Here is a 26,473-nt window from a genome sequence, read left to right as displayed (position 1 = left end):
TGAGTGTACTTCATTCTAACATTTATTTAAAAAATCAGATTTTTCTCATGTGATCAAGATCATTGTTGTGTTTGTAGGATACAGTCAGATCTAGTATATGAGAAGTCCATGCCTGGATTTGGGATCAGCACGGAGGCGGAGATGAGGAGCCGAGCAGCCTGAGCTCCTGTCATGCTGAACCTCAGACGCTTCAGTACAGCCGAGCGTGTTTTACTGTAACACTGAGAAAGTTTCAAGCCCCATCAGAGCCCAAAACTTTCAGCATGAAGCCTCAGTGACAGCAGCATCCCCCGGAAACCTGATCATCTAACCCTCGGATACTACAGGGAAACGGCTTGATCTTACAGTTATAAGGTTTGGAGATAATATCGGTTCCTTTTATATATTTGATCTTTCTTCGGGATGTCGGAGTGACCATGGCAGCGCAAGTGGCATCAGCCCCGGCGACGTCTAATAACAAGACCAAGACTTTATCAGGGGCTTTGGGACAAGATATTAACCCTGGAAAAAGAGCAGGAGGACTAGGAGACGTGAGGAGCCCGAGTAATAATAACAACACCACCACCAATAATAATGTGGATCGACCTCGCACCGACAATCAACGATCCGGGGCAAGAGACAATGTCATCGGATCCAATTCTGATCAGCACATGCTGAGAAAAAGCGCTGAAGATCAGCCCTGCAGCAGGTACGAGCAGATCAGCCTGGCACCGACTCCCCATGCCACCCATGCCCAGGGCGCAGGAGGTGCAGGAGGGGGCGTCGGAAAAACACCGGGCTCAGACTTCAATCACTATTATGGAAGTTCAAGATCGTACTTCGATCAGCATGGCACTTTAATGTACCCGGCCAGTAATCATGTCGAAGCTGCTCCAAATTCCCACGAAGGGCATCAAAAGAGCCAGTACGGGTACTCGGGTTACGGGAGCGCAGGATACACTAACCCGAGCCCCGGTCAGAACAAATGCGCACCGACTGCGTCCGCCAACAGCGCTGGAGGTTTTGCGCGCTTCCCGGGACACAATCAGCATCCCTCAGGCTCAACACCCACCCTCAACCAGCTTCTCACCTCCCCCGGTCCTATGATGAGATACTACGAGTACAGCGGCTCCAAAGATCCTGGTCAGCAGTACGGTGGTACAGGACATGGCTGGCCGGGACAGAGAGCGCATCCCGGGCCAAACAGCGCACAGAGTGCCAACCGAAACCAGGTAAACATAAAGCCAGCGCAAAAAGCACCTGTTACCCACCCGCACATTTTGCGCACTTCTGCCATAAATATGGGCTAGATTAGTAAGGGCCGACTCTTACCAATCCACACCTGCTGGGTCTATAGGGTCCTTTTTTGAAAATGACCCTTAGAAGGACACAATTCCTTAACAGCAGGGTTTGTCCGCTAAACACTCATTTTCACAGTAAATTTGCCGCAAACGTGAGCAGTATTTATTTTTTAACCTAAAATGCACTTAAATTGGTGTAACTAAAATTAGACACTGCAGCACAGGCGTGCATCTGGTGGAGTGGATGTGGCGCAGCAGCATGGGTCCTGGAAACCTGGTTTCGATCCCTGTCACCGGTCATTTTGAGTGGTTTCGCATGTTCTCCTGTCCATGTGAGTTAGCTACTTAAATATAGAAGTTCTTATACAAATCTGCGTTTAAATACGTGAATGAATAAGTGTGTGATTCTCAGTAAAACACTGGTGCCTGTAGAGTGTGTATTCGTATTGCGGCCATGGTTTCCACCGCGACCATGATCAGGACAAAGTAAGTAAAAATTTATGAAACCAAGGATTCAGTGAAACTTCTTAGATAAAAAACAGTTTAAATAAATAAATACTACATAATATATAACAGTAAATATTTTAACTTTTTAACAAATGTAAAAACGTGCTTTTAATACAGTTATTAGAATAGTAAGTTTATAATAAATCAATAAAACTAAAGAAATATGTAATACAGGGCACATAGTGGGCCTAACAGGTGTCGTGGCTACTGCAAAGCTCCAGTATGCTGAAAAATTGATCTAAGAGTAAAAAATATTTTTTTACTCCACAAAAAATAATTAAATTTATTAGATAAATAAATCCAAATTTTGTGAACATTCATAATTAAATATTTAGTTGTGTCTCGGAAAACAGATCAGCCATAAAATGCTGCTTAATGGAATAAAACATTGAAACCTTTATGTATTCTATTTTTAACTGGAAAAGTTTGCTTCTGCTCTTTTTAGTAGATAAAATATTTTTTCTTATTAGAGCGGTTACACTTTGTTCTTCTTTTAATATTTTTTGCTGTGTGGTTACTGGATACTGTTAGTACTCCACAAAAGCGATACATTAAATTATAAGGGCGAAATCACTTTCTTGTGTGTTTTCATCTTTTTGTGAGATTTCAGGCAAAGTGCTTTATGGTTGTTTTGAATGGTTAAAGTATTGTTGACTTGAAACATTAACTGTTTGGTAAGAGGTGGTCAGGGGTTTCTTCAAAAGCATTTGAGAAGCTTTTAGGAGGTTAGTGAAGTGTTTTTTTTGTGAGAGACTTGATGTTAGGGATGGGTGATAGGGTGAAACACCATTTAACAACACTTGAAGACAGTTTCATGTTTCACTGTTTGTGCCAGATTTAATTTTCTAAGGTTTGCTGTAGTGTTGGCAAAGCGGTAGGTGTCTGATTAAAAAATATTAATTAATAGTAAGTTTAATTTGGGACAGCTGGGTTTGGAAGCTGGTGGAGTGGTCGCCACACAGCAGCATGGGTCCTGAGGACCTGGTTTTAATCCTCATTTGCTATAATTGTGAGTCATTTCTTTATATTGTGCTTTCATTTTTTGCATATGTACTATAAACAGGATACAAAAGTAGATTAGTGGTTAAGGCTTTGGACTAGTGATCAGAAGGTCAGTGGTTCGATCCTCACCACTGCCAGGGTGCCACTGTTGGACCACTGAGCAAGGCTCTTAGTCCGCAATTGCTTACATTGTATTCAGTAACAAGTGTAAGGCACTTTGGATAAAAGCATCTGCTAATTGCCGTCATTGGAATGATTGAGTGAAAATAAACAATTAAAATGTTTTTCATTCTAACATTTATAAAAATTAAGTAAAGAAATAAACTACTAGTAATAAAAAGGTTTGTGCATGCAGAAACACTCAGTATAAAATAGAGTGAAAATAATACCTGTGATTTTCTCAGAAATTGTATTTTGATTATATACGCTGATAAAAATCAGATTTTTTTGTCTTAATAGTGTCAAATATTCAACAACAAATTCTGTCAAACTGTGCTGTTTAAAAGAAATTGCTGTTTCTAAAAAATAAGTAACTGAGCCTTTAGGTTTGTATTATTCTGTAATAGTAGTGTAAACATACACCTCACTTCACACACGTGTTTTAGGTTTACATATTTCAAATCCCTAGCTAAATATTTTATTAGCAATATAAATAGTGGATGTATGGTATTGTATGGTATTATACTGTATTCTAAAGGTCCCTGTAATGCATGACTGGTCCTAAACACACACACACACACACACACAGTGTACAAGTTTGTATATTTTTACATGGCAAAGTACATTATTGTACCCTTTACTAGTACACTGTAATATTTCAGCTGACATTGATGTACCTTGTCATGTAAAAATATGCAAACTTAAGGTATGTAAAAGCCGTTATGTTGATGGTACCACCCCAGTTCATTGGGTTTTTATAAAAATGTATTAGCTAGACATATGTGACATACCATGACATGCACTGAACATGGCCAAGATGCATTGTCAGTATATTGATTACATTTACTAAACATTTGTTTGTAAAATACTTATTTGTTAATTATAAATCAGTAAAGTTTGGACTGTTAATACAGTCATTTGAGTGACAGTGTGTAAATAATTTATTTAGTATAATGTTGTAGGTTCATTTTGAAAGTTACTGATATTACTACCTATAAAATGCTTATAGGCTAACATTATTTTAACAGCATTACCAATACACTGTGTAGTACAGTATATGACACATATCATGTTGTCATTATTAGACAGCTAAAATGACTGTTATAACTTCTAAAAATTGGATTTACCTAAAACTGCAACATTTATTTAGCTTTTATTTAGCTTATACTTTTAAATTTCCTAAAAATTATTTGCTTTTTGTTGTAGCATTTTCAAGGATTACTGGTACCATTATTTGCAAAACAACAGCATATTATAGCATAATGTAAACAGAAGCATGTGGCATACAAAGCTGTGTTAACTTTAGCACGTTAATATATACTGTATATAGTATTTATAATATTTATAATATATTTTGGTTTTACTGGATATACAGTATTCATGTTGTTTGCATACTGTGTACTATATTATAATGATGGGTTTAATAAGTATAGTTAGTGTCCTTTTAAATAAAGCTTAGATTTAATGAATAGTAATAATAATCAACACGTTGACTTTTGGCAGTGATTCAGTGTTCAGTAATTTTGTTTTTATTCACATGCCAGGCTTAATGAACTCCACAAACCATAAAACTACTCTAATGAGGTCATTATTACAGTAGACTTGGTTTAAGAGCTGAACTCATGCTTTGATAACTTATTTATACATGTGAAACTGGTGCGCTTGGTCTTGTTTTGGTGTCCAGGTTTAAAGTGTGAATAATGGAGGCTGTCGTGTGTGTCCTCTCAGCTCGGCTGCTTTAAGTACACATTAAGTCTGACATGTTACTGACTCCGTCTTTCCATACTGGCCACATGGAAATAGAAAAATGCTGAGTGCTCCCTCTTTCAGTAAAATGCTGATGTGTGTTCGTCTCTAGCGATTCTCTAATACAGGGAAAGCGCTCTGCTTTCTGCCTGTTACTAAAATACATCCTACATGACTGATACAAATCAGCTGAGAAAGAAGACTTTGTATCGTCCCGGTTCTGAGATTGTGAGATTCTGTTTTGTGGTTGTAAGTTATTATTTATTAAAGCCATGTTTGGTTCCACTTTGCAATGAAGAAGATATGATACAACTTGTAAAAACTGCAGCATTATACAAAGTAGTACTGTAGTGTTCAGGCGTGTTGTTTCTTGACTAGTTTTTATGGTTGGCCCTTTGCATACTCTTGGAAACCCAGTAATGGATGGCCATGGTATCTTATTAATTTTTTAGGGTTTAAACATCATGTTTAACATCACTTTGGTTACAATCAGAATCTCCAATTTTGTATCTACAATTCACCTCACTTGCATGTCTTTGGACTGTGGGAGAAAACCGGAGCTTCCGGAGGAAACCCATGCAGACACGGGGAGAACATGCAAAGGACCCAGACCGCCCCACCTGGTGATCGAACCCAGGACCTTCCTGCTGTAAGGCGACAGTACTTCCCACTGAGCCACCGTGCCGCCTCCTATGGTATCTTAAAATAGTATTTTTGTAATATAGTGTCAAGTTTCCTGTTAGTTCTGTAAATGTTCAAAAATAATTCAGATTTTTGGATAAAAGCGTCTGCTAAATGCTGTAAATGTAAATTGAATTAATTAGGATTTGTTCATGTTCAGCATTAAAACCCTGTAAAATGCAACTTTCTTGAGGCAAAAATTTACCCATATTGTTAAAAATGGTTCAATTTACGCCTATAGTCATTAAATATGGGCATCTCTTGGCGCCCAGGTGGCGCAGCGGGATATTCCGCTAGCACACCAGCACAGAACTCCTCGGTTCGAAACTCAGTATCGTCACCGGTCAGCTGGGCGCCATCTAGCAGGCATAATTGGCTGTGACTGCAGCAGATACTAATTGGCCACTGTATCTGCAGGGTGGGGGCTGGACTATGTGTGTGTGGGTGGGTGGGTCTTCATATGCTGTGTAAGGACCCTGATTGGCGGAAGAGACGCCCGTGCAGAGTGCAGGGGCGAGAAGAGAAGGGCTGTACACGTGTCGGAAGAGGCGTGTACAGCGACATGCTGTCCTTGGATGCAATCTGGTATCTCTCAGCAGCGGAGGACAAAAATTGGGTGCGCTAGATCGGGAGGAAAATGGGGAGAAAATGCATTAAAAAAAGATATTTGTTAAAAACTGTAAAAAATATAATTTCTTTGTCATTTTCCTTATAAATTTAATTTGAATTCTGATATGTTATTGAACAATAAAGATATTTAACCATTGTTTTTTTTCTCTTAACACATGTTTACAGTATTAAATAAATCAGTGAATATGACACATCTGATCTAATAAGAGCAAACTATTTAGGACAGTATACTCACTAACAGTTCCTGAAAACATGAAAATAATGTTAGTAATTTATGACAACCCCTTGATTTTTTCAAAATGAATAATATGCAAGGTAAGGAGGAGTGGCCTGAACTACCTTGAATAGTACAGCTAGGAAAAAAATGCCAAATTTAAAAATGACTAAAATAGATTACTTAGGACCAGTAATATGACAGCCATTACAGTTAAATCATAGTCTTAAATTAATGAACCATTACAGTGGGGCCAAAAAGTATTTAGTCAGCCACTGGTTGTGCAAGTTCTCCTACTTAGAAAGATGAGAGAGGTTTGTAATTTTCATCATAGGTACACTTCAACTATGAGAGACAAAATGAGAAAAAAAAAATCCAGGAAATCACATTGTAGGATTTTTAAAGAATTTATTTGTAAATTATGGTGGAAAATAAGTATTTGGTCAATAACAAAAGTTCAACTCAATACTTTGTAACATAACCTTTGTTGGCAATGACAGAGGTGAAACGTTTCCTGTAAGTCTTCACCAGGTTTGCACACACTGTAGCTGGTATTTTGGCCCATTCCTCCATGCAGATCTCCTCTAGAGCAGTGATGTTTTGGGGCTGTCGCTGGGCAACACGGACTTCACAAATTTTCTATGGGGTTGAGGTCTGGAGACTGGCTAGGCCACTCCAGGACCTTGAAATGCTTTTTACGGAGGCACTCCTTCGTTGCCCGAGCGGTGTGTTTGGGATCATTGTCATGCTGGAAGACCCAGCCACGTTCCATCTTCAATGCTCTCACTGATGGAAGGAGGTTTTGGCTTAAAATCTCACGATACATGGCCCCGTTCATTCTTCCCTTAACACGGATCAGTCGTCCTGTCCCCTTTGCAGAAAAACAGCCCCAAAGCATGATGTTTCCACCCCCATGCTTCACAGTAGGTATGGTGTTTACTCAGCATTCTTCTTCCTCCAAACACGACGAGTTGAGTTTTTACCAAAAAGTTCCATTTTGGTTTCATCTGACCACATGATATTCTCCCAATCCTCTTCTGGATCATCCATATTTTCTCTGGCAAACTTCAGACGGGCCTGAACATGTACTGGCTTAAGCAGGGGGACACGCCTGGCACTGCAGGATTTGAGTCCCTCTCGGCGTAGTGTGTTACTTATGGTAGCCTTTGTTACTTTGGTCCCAGCTCTCTGCAGGTCATTCATCAGGTCCCTCCGTGTAGTTCTGGGATATTTTGCTCACTGTTCTCATGATCATTTTGACCCCACGGGATCGAGGGAGATTATCAATGGTCTTGTATCTTCCATTTTCTTACAATTGCTCCCACAGTTGATTTATTCACACCAACCTGCTTGCCTATTCTAGATTCACTCTTCCCAGCCTGGTGCAGGTCTACAATTTTCTTCCTGGTGTCCTTCGACAGCTCTTTGGTCTTGGCCATGGTTGACTGTTTGAGGCTGTGGACAGGTGTCTTTTATACAGATAATGATGTCAAACAGGTGCCATTAATACAGGTAACGAGTGGAGGACAGAAGAGCTTCTTAAAAAAGAAGTTACAGGTCTGTGAGAGCCAGAAATCTTGCTTGTTTGTTATTGACCAAATACTTATTTTCCACCATAATTTACAAATAAATTCTTTAAAAATCCTACAATGTGATTTCCTGGATTTTTTTTCTCATTTTGTCTCTCATAGTTGAAGTGTAGCTATGATGAAAATTACAGACCTCTCTCATCTTTCTAAGTAGGAGAATCTGCACAATCAGTGGCTGACTAAATACTTTTTGACCCCACTGTATCTTTTTGGGTACTTTAATACTTAAGTAAAGCACACAAACCTTAATAAGAATGTTTGACGCTCTCGAATTTTCTGTTTTTTATGTGTAAACATGTACATGTACATAATTTGTCCTATTAGGACTCTGTAGCTCAGACCTGACCCTGTCATCCACAGCACGCTGAATTTTCTGATGGGGTTTCGTGTGGGGTTGTTTGCTTTGTTGGCTCTAGCAGTTTAGCTGATTAGACGGCCTGAGTAAAATTTCAATTTGCTGTGTTGCTTCTGATAAGGGCTGGCAGTGTTTTTATCTTCTAGGATGAAACGGAACATACAGGAGTGTAATTGGCATGCGGGTTAACCTAGGATTTTTAATGCCAACTAATTTGCCATAGAAATTCCGCTGTGCAGAAGTGCAAACTGTGGTGTGTGTAACTGGGTGATAAAATGATGAAAATTCTTATTTTAGAGTCATAGGTTGGTGCCAGGTTTGTAAGGTTTCTCTTTGACGTTAGTTTACATAGTGTGTTTACACAGACACGCTGATTAAAAAGTCGGCTGGGTAAAAGAAAGCACCAGAAATATTTTAAGATTGTGATGATTTGCTGATGATCAAATTCTTTCAAGGAAAGAAAACAGTTAAATTAAGGTTATTTATTATTATTAGGACTAGAGCCGCACATTAAAAGAGAACTGACAGAGGTGCAAGCAAGGCAGTTAAACAAGAGATATAATCACAGATTATGCTGAATAATAGAAAATCCCAGGAATTCAAAGAGGACAACATGTGCTCAGTTGATTAAAGCAAAAATATTCACTGTGTTGACCACAAAAAACAATGGATTGTTGTCAGTAAAATAGGAATAGCTGATCATCTGATGGGTCTAATGAGAAATCTCTACACTAATCAACAACCCAAAGTCATGACAGAAAATGGACAAACACACTGGCTTTCTGTCACCACTCCTGTTAAACCTGAATCCTGAATATATAATGACAGAAGCAGGAATGGAGGAAGATGATTGAGGATTTAAGACTGAGGATTCAATAACCTTCAATGTGTGAATGACTTAACACTCAAAAGAACAATCTAAAGAACAGAGTGAAGAGATGGAACTTTAGCTCAATATGAAGAAGACAAAAGTCATGACAACAGAAAAAACACTAACTGTACCATTGATAGAGAGGATGATGGACGGAATAAAAAGAAAATGATAATAATAATAATGATAATAATAATAATAATAATACAATATATAAAAAAATAGTTACAGATATTCATTCATTTATCTATTGTCTGTTTTACCACCACATTATTCTATTAAGGGTAGGAAACACACCGGACAGGTTATCAGTCCATCACAAAGCAAACACACCTCCTTGTTTCTATTCTCACTGTCCATTTTATCAATTACTGACTGTAGTCCATCTGTTTTTTTGCATGCAGGACCCCCACAGGATCACTACAGTGCAGGTATTATTTAGGTGGTGGATCATTCTCAGCACTGCAGTGATAATTACATGGTGGTGGTGTGTTAGTGTGTGTTGTGCTGGTATGAGTGGATCAGACACAGCAGCACTGCTGGAGTTTTTCAATACCATGTACACTCACTGTCCACTCTATTAGACACTCCTACCTAGTTGGTCCACCTTGTAGATGTAAAGTCAGAGACAATCGCTCATCTATTGCTGCTGTTTGAGTTGGTCATCTTCTAGACCTTCATCAGTGGTCACAGGACGCTGCCCACAGGGCGCTGTTGGCTAGATATTTTTGGTTGTTGGACTATTCTCAGTCCAGCAGTGACAGCGAGGTCTTTAAAAACTCCATCAGCATTGCTGTCTTATCCACTCATACCAGCACAACACACACTAACACACCACCACCATGTCAATGTCACTGCAGTGCTGAGAATGATCCAACACCTAAATAATACCTACTCTGTGGTGGTCCTGTGGGGGTCCTGACCATTGAAGAACAGGGTGAAAGGGGGCTAACAAAGCATGCAGAGAAATAGATGGACTACAGTCAGTAATTGTAGAACTACAAAGTGCTTCTATATGGTAAATGGAGCTGATAAAATGGACAGCGAGTGTAGAAACAAGGAGGTGGTTTTAATGTTATGGCTGATCGGTGTACTTCATGATATTATATTATATGATATTATATTATACTTTATTATTTTATATTAAATAATATCATATTATATTATGTATTAATGAACTGTAACTTAATTATATAATAATATTAATTTTGAAACCCACTTAAATACACAGAGGTTACACAACAGCAAAAATGTCCTACAGCTGAACACAGTAAGAAATACTCCATAGTTCTGATGATTTTACTGACAGTAATTAGTAAAATATGTTATAAAAGTAATTTTATTATATTAAGTCAATTATAAAAACGATTTGGGCACAGTGGGTAGTGCTATAGCCCTACAGCACGAAGTGATTGGATTCTATTCCTCTGGGCAGCCAGGGTCCTTTATGTGTGAAGTTTGCATGTTCTCCATGTGTTTTTGTGGGTTTTGTCTGGGTGCTCTGGTTTCCTTCCTCAAGTCCTAAGACATGCAGTCAGGCTAATTGGAACTAATAAAAAGTGTGTGTGTGTGTGTCTGCCCTGTGATGGCTGGTGACCTTTCTGGTGTGTTTACTACCTTTTGCCCAATTAATAGACCCACTGTGACCCTGGCCATTAAAAAGCAGTGGGTCTGATTCACGGATGGATGAGTGACTGTGTGAAGGCTTTACGGAGCATCATGACACTTTCTGCATTTTGCTCTGAATCACTATAACTGAAAGCAGCTGTGATTTCTTTTCAGGCTCAGTTCTAGTGTGCATGTTGTAACAGCTTGTTGGCAGGTAGGCACAAATGTGCTCGAGTTCTCAGCTGTACTCTGAAAAACTCACTTCTGGGTGCTCTGTTATTGTGTGTGTGTGTGTGTGTGTGTGTGTGTGTGTGTCTGTGTGTGTGTGTGTGTGTGTGTGTGTGTGTGTGTAGTTGATCAGCACTCTTTCCTGCACTGCCGGTGCTGTATCTATGGTTATTGCTCTCCACAGGGGTGTGAAGAAGGGCTGCTGAGTGCTGCTTTTGGGAAGCTGATGGTTGAGACTGATGGAAAAAAAGCTTGTATTTGAACTCTGGAGTGCAGTCTGACTGAAAGACCTCACACACTATAAAGTATTATCATTTTGCTCACATTACCCAGTAAAAGTGGTTTATTCCAGCATGGATGACAATAACAACAGTCGTAAAGTATCTAATAATGTTAGGACTTCACTGTAATATTATTATTATTATAGCACATGCATTGAGGAACCAAAACATTAGAACCACCTCTATGGCAATACCCATTTTATAACAAATGTGCATTTGACAGTCGCTGATATAGTAAATGTTAAGAAGCTGGTCGGTACCTGTAGTCACGTGTTGAATGCAGAAGATCTGGGCAGCTTAAAGAGCTGAGTGACTTTGATAAGGGCCAGTTTGTTTTGACCAGATGACTGGATCGAAGCATTGCCAAAACAACAGCAGCCATGGTGAGTTCCCACTTACATTAGTCTGAGGAGGGACAAGCCATGAACCTCCGACAGACTCATTGATGCCAGATGACGTAAAGGCTATGCTGTTCGATAGGGACCAACAGAAGTCAAATGATACAAAGTCCTGACCATTGAAGAACAGCATGAAAGGTGGCTAACAAAGCATGCAGAGAAACAGATGGACTACAGTCAGTAATTGTAGAACTACAAAGTGCTCCTATATGGTAAGTGGAGCGGAATTAATTTTAATGTTATGGCTGATGGGTGTATGTGTGTATCAGAGAGAGAGTCAGAGTCAGAGAGGTTTTATTGTCATTTCAGCTACATACAAGTACATATTGAAACGAAACAGCGTTCCTCTAGGATCACGGTGTAACACGGTACAAAAAGTGCAAGACAATACAAAAAATCCTATAATAAATAACTACAAAAGATATTCCTTATTATCCCTAATCTAAACAAGTAATTAGAACACAGGACTAAAGACAAGTGTTAGTACATGATGGTGAATAGATGGTACAATGGTTCCTGAGGTAGTGACATGTTGTACATTAGCAGCGTATGTATGTATGTATGTATGTATGTACATGTATGTATGTATGTCTAGATATAAATTTTAACCTTCTTGCTTTAATTAAATGTAAGCCGTTGTTTGCTCTATGGTGGGGTACTCTTCTAAATTTGGGTAAATATAAAAAAAACACACACACTCTCTCTCTCTCGCTCTCTCTCTCTCTCTCTGTTTATTTTACTTTCTGTCAGTTAATCCCATGTGTTTGGCAGTGTTCCAGCCCTGTAGATTTACCTCTTACTCACTCTGTGACCTTCGCACATGCAAATTAGCCACGTGCTGCTGTTGAGCCAGAGAATGCAGAAAACCTCAGTGAGAAGAAATACAAAAAAATAGTTTTCATTCCTGTGACTTTCCCTGCTTGTATGGGTGTTACTAAAGCCATTACGTACTCCAAATACAGAGGACAAGTGAGGGAACCAGGAATAACTTGTCAAGTACACAGTGACATCAAGAGAGAGAGAGCTGTGAGTTCTAATGGTTTTTATAAATATATATGCACATTTGCTGCATTATGATATTGTTAGTGATTAATTACACCTCCTTGTTTCATGTTTTGGTACAATGTCATATCTGGAGTGTTCAGTCTTAAAACACCTTTTCAGAAGTTTTGCTAAATAACAGTGAATGAGATGAGAGCTTGTGTAACATCACAAATGTGTAATTTAAAAATGACAGGCATTGATTAGTGTGGCTGGCTGGCCATGGGTGAAGGTTTTAATTTAGGTTGCTGTGGGTGAGAATAAGCACTGTGGGCTGTTATCTGTGTGTATAATTTTCATGTCATTTTTAATACCGAAATTCAGTTTATTTTGTTTTAAATGGTACACAGAAATCAGCATTTAAACTATTTTCAATGCTAATAAATGTAAATCTACATACTGCTAATTAAAGGTAATATTTTCAGTTTGTTTACACTGACATATTCAATTAAAAACACCAACATTTATTGTCATTTCTACTTGCCTGTCAGTCGTGTTTAAATGCACGTTTCGGGGGAGTGTTTGGGCTCTGGCTTTTGAGAGCGAATTGAGGGATTTGGCTTTGAGTTTTAAATCTGTTAGCTTTTAGCTTTAGCTGCAAACAGAAAAATATTCACATTCTGTCTGCTTTTACAGTCCATAAGCCCAGATTCTCATTTTCAGATGAGTCAGAGCTTGGTACATGAGACACATGGTCAAAAACTGCTATCACAAATGCCCAAACATACCAACAGCGCAAGTGTGAAAACACCATAGAAAGGATTTGTAATGGGACGTGATAGGCTGTTCTTGTGATGTTATTTTATATATGAATCAACTAGAATGTATCACCAAAAGTTCACTTTCTCTTATTTTTTTGTCCTTTTACTTCAACCCACCTTGTGTGGTGGGCAGCTAAGAACCTCCCAATGTTCTGATAAACAGTGTCTCAATGTTGGGTTTGGACTGATCTCAGAATCTGTTCTGAAAAAGCATATTAGCCTTTATGGCTCTACTAGCAATGCATTATATAACAGAAGTATACTGTCATTTCTAGTATGCGTTTTACAGTTCAGCATAGTTTCTATGCCTAATCAGGTGTTACTCGTTGCTCCTGGGAGAAGGAACTGGGGTGCAACCAGACAGAGGAACCCAGCAAACCAACAGCATCAAAAACACAAGAAAGCTGCCATTGACAAACTTTACTCATTGCACCTTGGTGCAGAACTCTATGTGTATTTTGGTTTCAGTTTGGTTTCCACTTCTTGAGTGTGTTTGTTAGTTCTATTTAGACATCCTAGGCATCCTAGACTAGTCTTACCCATTGTTGGCATTTTTTGCTTGCATTACTATATACACTGATCAGCCATAACATTAAACACCTCCTTGTTTCTACACTCACTGTCCATTTTATCAGCTCCACTTACCATATTGAAGCACTTTGTAGTTCTACAATTACTGACTGTAGTCCATTTGTTACTCTGCATGCTTTGTTAACTCCCTTTCATGCTGTTCTTCAATGGTCAGGACCCCCACAGAGTAGGCATTATTTGGGTGGTGGATCATTCTCAGCACTGCAGTGACACTGACATGGTGGTGGTGTGTTAGTGTGTGTTGTGCTGGTATGAGTGGATAAGACACAGCAGTGCTGATGGAGTTTTTAAACACCTCACTGTCACTGCTGGACTGAAAATAGTCCACCAACCAAAAAATATCCAGCCACCAGTGCCCCGTGGGCAGCATCCTGTGACCACTGATGAAGGTCTAGAAGATGACCAACTCAAACAGCAGCAATAGATGAGCGATCGTCTCTGACTTTACATCTACAAGGTGAACCAACTAGGTAGGAGTGTCTAATAGAGTGGACAGTGAGTGGACACGGTATTTAAAAACTCCAGCAGCGCTGCTGTGTCTGATCCACTCATACCAGCACAACACACACTAACACACCATCACCATGTCAGTGTTACTGCAGTGCTGAGAATCATCCACCACCTAAATAATACCTGCTCTGAGGTGGTCCTGTGGGGGTCCTGACCATTGAAGAACAGGGTGAAAGCAGGTTAAATTTTAGAACTACAAAGTGCTTCTATATGGTAAGTGGAGCTGATAAAATGGACAGTAAGTGTAGAAACAAGGAGGTGGTTTTAATGTTATGGCTGATCAGTGTGTAGTCGTCACAAGAATCCTCTGTAGACTGTTGTTTTGTCAAGTGATGGCATGGTAGCTTTATTGTTTTGTTGTCGCAGTTGGTTTGCAGGTTTCTCTGGTCTGGTTCTCTGGCGAGCATTTGGGTTGTAGCTCACTGGTGGATTAAGTATCTGCTGCAACTGCACCTGGACACTTTTTCTTCTCTGATGCTGTCACTGTGTTTTGGATTGCAGTGTTTTTGCTCCAGTGATGCATTTGCCTTGTGTTGTCTTTTCCACTCTCACATCTCGTTTCAGGCTGCAGTTCTTGGGCTGGTTGTGCTTTGTGTATTTCTCATCTTTTATTAGTTTAAATATTTGGTTTATTCAATTAGTTTTTACTTTGTGACTTTTCAGCCACAGTATTGTTCTGTGTTAGTTAAGCCTCCTGCGATTCATCAAGGGTGCAGGGTTACACTTAGCACCTCTGTTAAGAGGCTCACCACCCTGTGAAAAATACAGCTATATGGTACGAGTTACTTTAAACTGAAACAGAATTAAATCAATACAATAGAATCAGACATGTGTTAATACTAGTCTTTATTTAACAACAGCTAGTGTAAATAGAGGAAGAAAGGAAGGTGTGCTGATGAACGTCTACATGCACAGTAGGATAAACATACAAAGGTTACTATAATGTCAACTGTATGTCAATAGGTTCTCTGTTTACAGTTTTGTAGATCACATTTCCATAATCAATAGTATGACTTGATAAGCTCTTTGTTTCTGAGTGTAAAGCTGTAATTCTTTAAAAACAAAAAAAAAACCTGTGCTGCCTTTCCATTCCGAGCTAAAAGTGATGTCGAGGAGACGGACACTTACACTTGTAAGCTTTTAGCTAAATTAAGACGACTGCTGGAGAAAAAGCTTTTACGTCGAGCACAAAGCATTGTAGTCGTCTGCTGTCTGAGGATGATATATATCTCTCTTAGTGTCTCTGCTAGTCTGCCTTTGTCCACCTACATGCTTTTAGGTTGGGTTCTTGCACAGCATTAGCTCTTCAGTGTTATAAATTGTACAATTTGCTTTTGTAATTACAAAATACATTTCTCAGACAAAAAAAGCTCAGACAGTAAAAAAAAAATAGACAGCGATGACTTGCAAATTCCTTTTAACCTGTTTTTGATTAAAGGCAATAATTAAATATTAAATGTTAAATATATTTTTACTGTTCACACTACATAGAGTGGATTCCGAAATATTTAGGCCCTTTTGAATAGATTAAAATGTTATTTTCACCCATCAATCTACAGTTGAATTTACACAGGGACAGTGGTAGCCTAGTGGGTAGGGCTTTGGGCTATCAACTGAAAGGTTGAGAGTTCAAATCCCAGCTCTGCCATGCAGCCACTGTTGGGCCCTTGAGCAAGTCCCTTAACCCTCTCTGTTCCAGGGATGGTGTACAATGGCTGACCCTGCACTCTGACCCCAGCTTGTTAGGAAAAAAGATATGCGAAGAAAGAATTTCATTGTACTGTACATCTGTATACACTGATTAGCCATAACATTAAAACCACCCCCTTGTTTCTACACTCATTGTCCATTTTATCAGCTCCACTTACCATATAGAAGCACTTCGAAGTACAGTTACTGACTGTAGTCCATCTGTTTTTCTGCATGCTTTGTTAGCCCCAATTCATGCTGTTCTTCAATGGTCAGGACCCCCACAGGACCACTACAGAGCAGGTATTATTTGGGTGGTGGGTCATTCTCAGCACTGCAGTGACACTGACATGGTGGTGGTGTGTTAGTGTGTGTTGTGCTGGTATGAGTGGATCAGACACAGCAGCGCTGATGGAGTTTTTAAACACCTCACTGTCACTGCAGTTTATGGTATTTAAAAACTCCAGCTTTGCTGCTGTGTCTGATCCACTCACACCAACACACACTAACACACCACCACCATGTAATTGTCACTGCAGTGCTGAGAATGATCCACCACCTAAATAATACCTGCTTTGTGGGGGTCCTGTGAGGGTCCTGACAATTGCAGAACAGGGTGAAAAAAAACAGTATGTAGAGAAAACGATGGACTACAGTCAGTAATTGTAGAACTACAAAGTGCTTCTATATGGTAAGTGGAGCTGATAAAATGGACAGTGTGTGTAGAAACAAAAAGGTGGTTAAAAGTGATAAAATGAAGACGATTTTAAGACGAGTTTCTTAAAAATGTATGAAAAATCAAAAACTGAAATCTCTGATTCACAAAAGTAATCAGACCCTTTATTAAACACCCTGTAAAAGTCTCATTGGTAGTTATTACAGCTGCAGGTATTTTATGTCTCTACGTGCTGTGCATACCTGAAAATGGGTGGTTTATCACATTATTGGTTAAATATCCTCTCTAGTTATGCCATATTTGATGGTGAGTATCTGAAAACTGCCATCCTTAGGGCTCTCTATAGATGTTCTTTGTGGTCTGGGCTTTGTCTGGGCCACTAAAGGATATTCGGACACTTGCCCTGAAGCTACTCCAGGGTTATTTTGTCTTTATGCTTTGGGTCATTGTTGTATTGAAAGGTGAACTGTCACTTCAGGCTGAGTTTGTGTCTACTCTGGAGGAGGATTTCTTCAAGGATGTTCTTATATTTGGCTGCATTCATGTGTTTCTCAGTTCTCAGCAGTCTTCCTCTTAATGCCGCACGCCCATAGCATGATGCTGTCACCAGCGTGTTTCACCGTAGGGATGGGATTAACCAGGTAATATGCAGTTCAGGTTTGTTTTTTTTGCTGGACATAGTGCTTGATGCCTTTTTCCCATGTTGCCAGAGTCTTTTACATGCTTTTAACTTTAAGTGGGCTGTCACTGTTGTGTAAGCTTTTACCCAACAGTGGCTTCCGTCTTGCCACTCTGCCATTAAGGCCTGATTTATGAAGTGCTGCAGAGATGGTTGTCTGTTTATCTCAGGACTTTTGAAGCTTTTTCAGAGTGGGTTCTTTCTTACTCTAAACTGTAGGAAAGTTTAAGTTTGTACCAAACTTTTGTTTTATTTATTTATTTATTTTATCATTTGGGTCACTGTGGTGCTAATAACCTTGGATAATGCTTTATATCTTTGTTCTGATCTATGTTATGCCAGAGTTTGATGCACAGGCAGTTTCTTGGACTTACTGGCTTGTTTTTTGTCCTGACGATGCAGTGTAAATTGCATCTAGATGTATCTAGTTCTAGATACAGCTTTAGAATAATTCAAGGTGCAACAGATAACAATGTGGAGTGCCAAAGGGCTTTAATACTTTTAATATAAATACTAACATTTTAATGAATCAGATGAATTTTCATCATTGTGTGTACAGTGATGAGTAAAATCGCAATTGTATCTATAGGAAGTGGTTAGTGCTGTCAGCTGACGGCACGGCATAAAGGGCCTGGGTTTGATTACCAAGCTGGGTAGCCAAGGTCCTTTCTGTATGAAGTTTGCATGTTCTCCCTGTGGCTACAAGGGTTTCCTTACAAAAGTCCAAAGACTTGCAGACAGACCTACTGGAGCTACTTAAATTGCCCTAAGTGTGATTGTGTGTGTCTGTCCTGTATTGAACTGGTGACCTGTCCGGGGTGTTTCCTACCTTTCACCCAATGAATCAGACCCACCGCATCCCTGACAAGGTAAAACAGACAATTAATTAATAAATAAATGAATAAATAATCTCCGTTCAATGTATAAGCTCATTAAAAATTTGAGGCATGCAACATTTTGCAAAAAAACATTAAGACAATGGATTTTTCTTTATAAATCACCTCTGCATTTAACAGCATTCTGTACTTGTTCAGGAACTTAGGACACCAGTGGTTAATTCTGATTCTGGCTTGATAATACACTATAGCTCAACATGTTTACTGTGAATGCTTTATTTGAGTGAATCCAAGAATCAACATTATATTCCAGAGCAGTGGTCAGTACATCTTTTATGGATAATCCATAATTATTTGTCCAAAACAGCCAATGGTAATACACAGCAAACATAAACAACATAGAACTCGTAATGACATGACATGAACAAACAGTGAAACAACAATGCTATACAAACAACACAAACAAACTGAGGGTTTAAATACACAATTAATCAGTGTGAACATAGACAGCAGGTGAGACACATTGGGGAAATAAACCAGTGAACAGAACAGGGTGGAAAACAAAAGCAAAACAAAACTGACGTGTGCGTAACATTGCAATGGGAACTGGAACGCCTAAGAGAATTTATAGGCGAGTTTATATGCGGATCAGCTTTGTGTACGGAGAGCCACACCCTGATCACATTACCCCTCGACTTGTGCAGACACCATCAATCAGCCTGCAGAGGTCGTAAACTTTTTCAAACTGTTGATTTAGAAATGTCAGCTCTGGTGTGCTAGCGTGTTTTACCACTGCGCCACCTGACACCCTGTAGAGGCTGGTTTTGCGCATTAACCACAGACAGTCTGTAGGAGCCATAACTGAACAGTGATTTATGTTTATATGCAGTTATCCGACCACACGACTGGATTTATTTCATTTATCTGTTTGTGTAATAAACTATTTGTTGTTTGGACCTAATCTGTGCGTGCTTACTGAAAATGCGTGTCGAGAGGCTCCTCTGCTAACCTCTACAGGCTAAATGAAATCCAAAAGTTTGAATTAGCCTATACACAATTGTTACCATTTTGCTAGTGACTTGACTGGCAGGTGGGTCTGGTGACAGGACTAGGAATGGGACTGTAGACTTGACTAAAGGATCAGCAATGACTGGTGACTGGACTGTAAATGGGCCTCCAGACTTCTGGTGGTGGGCTCGCATAATAGCCCCCTGCGCCATCCGTGTGCTGTGCTACCTATCACAATGCTAATCGAGCAAAATGCTCACGAGTCAGGGACAGACCCGTATCTCACCATCTCCCACAATGCCAGGGGAATTTTGAGAACTCCAATTAACTGGTTTTAGCCCCTCAGCAGCTTTTGTCTGTTCCTGCTAAATGTCAGAGCTTCAGTGTCCTTGCTGGCATTGTCCTTTTCGCTGACCTTCCCTCGGCCCATCAGTCAAGCACCATCCTTGAAGTCATTAAGCATTAGTGATGAATTGTTTCATTATGTCAGTGGAGGAGAAAAAGTGATTCGGTCCAATTAGTGGTAATTAAGAGCTGCAGGGGCGAGACGAATTGGAACCTGGCCATGTTTTTAGCAGCAGGACTCGAGTCATGAAATGTTTCTGTCTCCGTCCCTCTGCCTTTCAGGAACACGAGTGCATGTTTTGCTTGTTATTTTCTTTCGAATTGTATATGTTTCCTGAACTTTGGACCCGCCTGCAGTTTAAAACGTTAATAAAGCTATTGTACATGTGCTGAGGATTAAGCTATGCAGTACAATATTACACTTTATTAGCAAAAGTATGTGGACAATCCTCCTAGTTATTAAGTTCAGCTGTTTCAGCTGCACTGTTTGCTTACAGGTATATAAACGAGAATTTTTGTTTTTTGTTGTTTAATGTAATTTTAATGCTTTTACCAATGCTTTATCCTGGTCAGGGTTGTGGTGGGTCCGGCAATGCAGTAACACACAGGACGCCAATCCTTTGCGGGGCCTCAACCATCCCCCTTTTCCTCAGATATAGCCAATGTACAACCCCATATCAGACAGTTGAGACAGTATGTAAAATGTAAATAAAATAAAAATGCAGTGTTCCTTACATTGACATATCTGCTCAACTTTATTTGTTAATAAACATTCCTGCATTTCAGGCCTGCAACACATTCCAAAAAAAGTTGGGACGCGGGCAGTTTAGGGCTAGTAATTGAAAGTGAAAAAACTAAATAATGATGTGATTTTAAACAGGTGATGTCAACAGGTGATTGTAATCATGGTTTGATACAAAAGCCGCACACAGGAAAGGCTGAGTCTCTGATGAGCAAAGAAGATCAGAGGATCTCCAGTTTGTCAACAAATGGATGAGAAAATTATTTAAATGAAATGTACATCAAAAAAATATTGAAAGGGATTTGCATATTTCTCCCTCTACAGTGCATAATATCATGAAACGATATAAGGAATTTCAGTGCGTAAAGGTCAAGGGCGCAGGCTAAAGCTAAACGATCATGATCTTCAATCCTTCAGAATGCACTGCATCAAGAACCGCCACTCAACAATAGCTGATAGAACCACATGGCTGAGGGATTACTTTGGCAAACCTTTGTCAAGCTCTACAATACAGAGTTACATGCACAAATGCCATTTAAAACTTTACTGTGCAAAGAAACCTTATGTTAACCATGTCCAGAAGCGGTGTCGACTTCTCTGGGCTCTGAGGCATCTAGGATGGACCATCATACAGTGGAAACGTGTATTGTGGTCAGATGAATCAGCATTCCAGGTCTTTTTTTGGATAAAATGGACGCCATGTGCTCCGGACCAAAGACGAAAAGGACCATCCAGACTGTTATCAGGAACAAGTCCAAAAGCCAGGGTCTGTCATGGTATGGAGCTGTGTCAGTGCCCTTGGCAAAGATCGTTAACACTTCTGTGATGGCAGCATTAATGCAGAAAAGTACATTGAGATCTTAGAGCAACATATGCTGCCTTCAAGCCGTCATATTTTCTAGAGACGTCCAACATTTTTTAACAAGACAATGCAAAACCACATGCTGCACACATTACAAAGGCATGGCTGCGGAAGAAGAGGGTACGGGTACTGGACTGGCCTGCCTGCAGTCCTGACCTGTCCCTAATAGAGAATGTGTGGACAATTTTGAAACAAAAAATGTGACAACGACGACCCCGTACTGTTGCACATCTTAAGACGTGTTTGCAGGAAGAACGAGACTAAATAAAAGCTGAAACACTAAATCACTTGGTATCTTCGGTGCCAAAACGTCTCTTAAGTGTGGTGAAAAGGAATAGCAACATTACAAAGTGGTAAATGCTTTACTGTCCCAACTTTTTTTGGAATGTGTTGCAGGCTTGAAATGCAGGAATAGATGTTTATTAATAAATAAAATTAAGTTGAGCAGATAAAACATGAAATATTTCAGGTTCATCCTGTCTGCAATCAAATAAAAGTCAAAGTAAATGTAAGAAATTACTTACTTTTTTATTATTAGCATTTTCCATGCTGTCCCAACTTTTTTCTGATTTGGGGTTGTATGTTTGTACTGTTGGGGATTTGAATCCTGGATCCCAGCGGTATTGGGCTAGCTCAATTTACCATTCAAGCATCCATAAGAGCAGTTACACAAAATAAAATGTATACCTTTTCCATCATGACTGTGCTCTCATTTACAAACAAGGTCCATTAAGTGGTTGAAAGATTTCAGTGTAGAGAAACTCTAGTGGCCTGCAGAGAACCTCACTGAACATCTTTGGAACATCAGTTCAACATCAGAGCCTTCACACAATCTTGGTCATATTTTCTATTGTATTAATTTTAGGTAGCACTGTTGCCTCACAGCAAGAAGGTCCTGGGTTCGATTCCCAGGTGGAGCGGTCTGGGTCTTTTCTGTGTGGAGTTTGCATGCTCTCCCCATGTTTGTGTGGGTTTCCTCCGGGAGCTCCGGTTTCCTCACAACGAGTAACGGGTAACTACCTGTCCTGTCATGAATGTAACCAAAGTGTGTAAAACATGACATTACATTAATAAATAAATAAAATATATTCATTGTATCGACCATACAATAATGTGCATGTGCAAAATGATAACCAGTGTAAGTATTTTCTTCTGTTCTTATTCTTTATTTCTTAATTTATTTTCACATCTGAACACATTTCCTACGAGACGTTCCAGCCTGCATACATTTCCAATTATTAGACCTGAGTGTGGTGCAGGCATGTTGGTGTGCTGCTGAGCTGTGCATTATTTCTACATGTATTCATGCACTCTCACTTTCATTTATTTCCACTGGCATCGTTTTTCAGCTTGTAACGTGTCCCCACTGGGCTAAACTCTGAGTCCCGGGCACATCAGAGCCCATTACACATAACGGCCTTCCATGCGCTCCCGTCATTCTCCGCATGTTATGACACTTATTTTATGACTGCTTACATATCAAATATTTAAATAAACAGAATGGAAGCCGGTCGCTGCCGGAGGGGAGAGCCATTTATTTCTAGGAGGCAGAAACAGCGTGCGGGTCGGGGGGGGTGTGGGTAGCAAAGGGAGGCGGAATGCTAGACACGACGAAGAGAAATGCTCCGCTTGGCTCCAATCAAAGTGGCTGAGGACGTTTTTTTTTTTTTGTTTCCGCCCAGCAGCGGTAACAGCAGAGCCATCCGTCAGCGTTTGCGCTGGCCCGGGTGGCTCATAAAAAGGCAGCCCGCCGTGGCACATGAATATCAATCGTGTGCCAAGGAGAGAATACGGCAGGCAAAAAGTGGAATAAAACAACAGTGATTGAGAAAAGTAGCGAGAGCAGGAGGTAGAGGAGCGGAGCTGATTTATTTGTATTTCCTCGAGTGCATTCAACACAGTTAGGAATGAGCCGAGCCCCTCCTTCGCCGAGATGGTGGGGGGCCATTACTGTCAGGCTAATCTTAAAATAATTAATTGAGAAGTTGGCGGTTTTAAAGAGTATTGTAATTGAATCTTAAATTAGGTCTGAGAAGGAGGACACGTCCTGTTTTTACTATGAGCCTGCTCCCGTTCTCGGAAACTGAACCGTGGTTATTGGCGGCTGAGAGAGGAAGCTAATGATATGTATAGTGGAGAAAAAAGGAGCATCTATAATTCATTTTTCTTCTCTGGATTTGAATGGCATGTTGTGAACAGTGAGATAGGATCTGTCTGGCCTATGAGTAGGTAATTCCGTCAATATGGCCTTTCTGCCTTGTAAACAAATGTGTGGAACGTCGAATAACAAAGTAAACAGAATGAAATGCATAAATCCTGCATGCAATATGATGCTTTCAGAAGAATAAAATCCAGACGGCTGTGCGGGAACAGTATTGCATTTTCATCTGCTCTGCATGCGTTGGGTGTATGAGTCAATAGGCTCTGCACTCATTCTCAGCTCAGTGTTTTTGAAAGCTGCGGGGGCCTCTGAATGGATGGTTTGACATTTTGGCAATGGAACTCATGTTGTTACATATCCAGAGGCGGATAAATTCATCAATAACTCTTCTTCCTCTGATATTGCAGATAGAGAAGCTCAGTTTTCCACGGTGTGAACACACAAGTGCACATTTCGCTATCTTTGGCAACTCAACCACAAGCTACTATCATGCATTCTATTTAAAAAGCCAGTTAGACAGAAACCCTTTAAACTTACTAATGTTATTTTGAATTAGTTCACTCTTATTGGAAGGCAGATTGTAATTCTTAACTTATTCATACAGCGATTCACTCATCTATTCTTCAGGCACCAACAATACCTGCTGTGCCATTGTGCCATCATGTAAATACTTGTATTTAAAAATATTTAAAAAGTCAATCATTTTTCTCAGGATAAATAAAGTATCCATCCACCAATCCATCCATTCATCTATCTATCCATTTATCTATCCATCCATCTATGCATCTATCCATCAATCCATCTATCATCCATCCATCTATCCATCATCCATCCATCCATCCATCTATCCAAATATAATTGTATAAGTGTTTGGGTTTGGAGCCATTTCAGTGCCAAAGTCACATCTATCCAGGTGCTTAAGAAACATTTTAGTGAGGTAACATTTTGGTTTATAGATTAACATCAGTGTGTATACATTTATATCACTGTTTAAGCTTCTTGACTTTGTACCAATGACGTCTAGTATCTGTTAAACTGTTACAGTAATAAGCTTTCCAGAAACTTGTTAGTTGGTATTGAATAACAAGTTGAAGCTCAATTTGTGCTTTTAATCTACACCAAAATCACAGTAATTTACACCTTTAACCAATTCAGTTAGCTGACCTGCTAGTTGCCAGTCTATCAGCTATGAGGTAACATTATCTAGATAGAATCTCTACTGTTGTGATATATTTAAGCAAGTTTATTAACTATAAATTAATGAAACCTTTATGGAATTTGATAACAACCAGTCATCAATGTTCAGTGTTGGTCTATAGAACACAACACTCATTTACCTTCCAATTTTTTTAAAGATGGACTTTTTAGACCACAGGACACAATATCACCTTGAGTCAGTCGTCTTTATCTTAGCTGAGTTTGAGCCTAGAGAAATTGGAGGGGGTCGTGGATGTTGTTGATATATAGCTTTCATTTTACATAGTATTGTTGTTATACAATTGTTGATGTATGATTGTTATAATAATTATAGTAGCATGCCTTTTTAAGGCAGTGCTATAATTAACTAATATTGCATATTAGTCTGACTGAATTGTTTCACATTGCTTTATAAAACATGATTTCTGGATCATGTGCCGTCATATTGTGGCAGAATAAAATGAAATAGATTCCCCAAACCAGATAGAGATGTGTCTGTATTGTGTTTAAACTGCCTGGTAACTAAATCGTATAGTGCTGCCCACGTGTTGGAGGGGGTGTGGGTTAGCTTTGTTCTTCTCAGTCAGAGCCGGGGCCGGCATTAGTGGAGAGGAAGCATGATGCAATCGGGCAATTGGACAAGCTAAAAGTCAGGAGAAAAAAGTGGAGAAAATGCACAAACAAAAATATATATAAAAAAACAAACAAACATGTAGTCAGTAACACATCGTAGTGCCTGTAAAACTGAAGCTACTGTAGTACCTTAAAAGCTGAACTAATTTTCTAACTTTTTCACATAAATATGTTCTTTAAAGTAAAGATAAAAAAAGCTCTCTGTATCAAAACGTAAGTGAACCCTAAAGACCTCAGCTTGCTTTTACTTCTGATTTATAGTTATTACTACAGTTTGTGATATTAATAAGGTTGAGGTTGTACATTCTGAGTGGGTCTATTATCAGCTTCTGATGCTGCATAACTACAATTACTGTATGATGTATCTTGATGTATTTACAGTCCTCAAAAAGAACAGCCATGTTTGGATTTTTATAATAAAAAGGCTGAGTAATGCTAGAGCTTTGAGAAATTGCATTATTATTCCTACATATTAATGATGAATGAGTTATGTTAGTAATGTTATTTGGAAAAATGGTCTAGCATTAAAAATGCGTGTTATTAAAAATCTCAGCGCGTGACCAGTCCCCTTTATGTTCTCATGTAATGGTCTCACGTTTACAGATCTGTAGCAATTAGTATGAGTGTTTTTATATGAAATGACTTGAAAGCTCAGGTTGTGAGCCAAGCACAGTGCCTTTGCTCCAGGGATGCACATTTTGGCAGATTTGTTTGGCTAATACCCGACATCATTAGTTAGTGATTATTTATTAACTGTCACCCTACAGTTTCTCATCAAAATATCACACAGATCAGTGCATGTTATTTTAACGTAGCTTTAAGGTTGGCTAAATTAAAGTAATTGTACAGGCTAGCCACTGACAGTAGTAATGGCTATACAGTAGTAATGGCTATACAGGCTAGCTACTGACAGTAGTAATGTCTATACAGGCTAGCTACTGACAGTAGTAATGGTTGAACAGGCTAGCTACTGACAGTAGTAATTGTTGTACAGGCTAGTTACTGACAGTAGTAATTGCTATACAGGCTAGCTACTGACAGTAATAATGTCTATACAGGCTAGCTACTGACAGTAGTAATGGTTGAACAGGCTAGCTACTGACAGTAGTAATTGCTATACAGGCTAGCTACTGACAGTAGTAATTGCTATACAGGCTAGCTACTGACAGTAGTAATGGCTATACAGGCTAGCT

General features: G+C 39.4%; 1 protein-coding gene across 1 annotated transcript in view; it reads left to right on the top strand.

Moving 5' to 3' along the window:
• Positions 1–367: 367 nt before the first annotated feature.
• Positions 368–26,473, top strand: part of LOC134324986 (AT-rich interactive domain-containing protein 1B-like) — a 318,447-nt gene continuing 292,341 nt past the window's right edge. The window contains exon 1 of the mRNA XM_063006964.1: positions 368–1,211. Within this exon, the coding sequence (XP_062863034.1) occupies positions 417–1,211 (795 nt within the window). The 5' untranslated portion in view covers positions 368–416. The remainder of the gene's footprint in view (positions 1,212–26,473) is intronic.

The sequence above is a fragment of the Trichomycterus rosablanca genome, chromosome 13, assembly GCF_030014385.1.
Source record: "Trichomycterus rosablanca isolate fTriRos1 chromosome 13, fTriRos1.hap1, whole genome shotgun sequence".
Lineage (NCBI taxonomy): Eukaryota > Metazoa > Chordata > Actinopteri > Siluriformes > Trichomycteridae > Trichomycterus > Trichomycterus rosablanca.
Note: the sequence above shows the minus strand (reverse complement) of the source record. Positions and strands in the feature narration are given on the sequence as shown.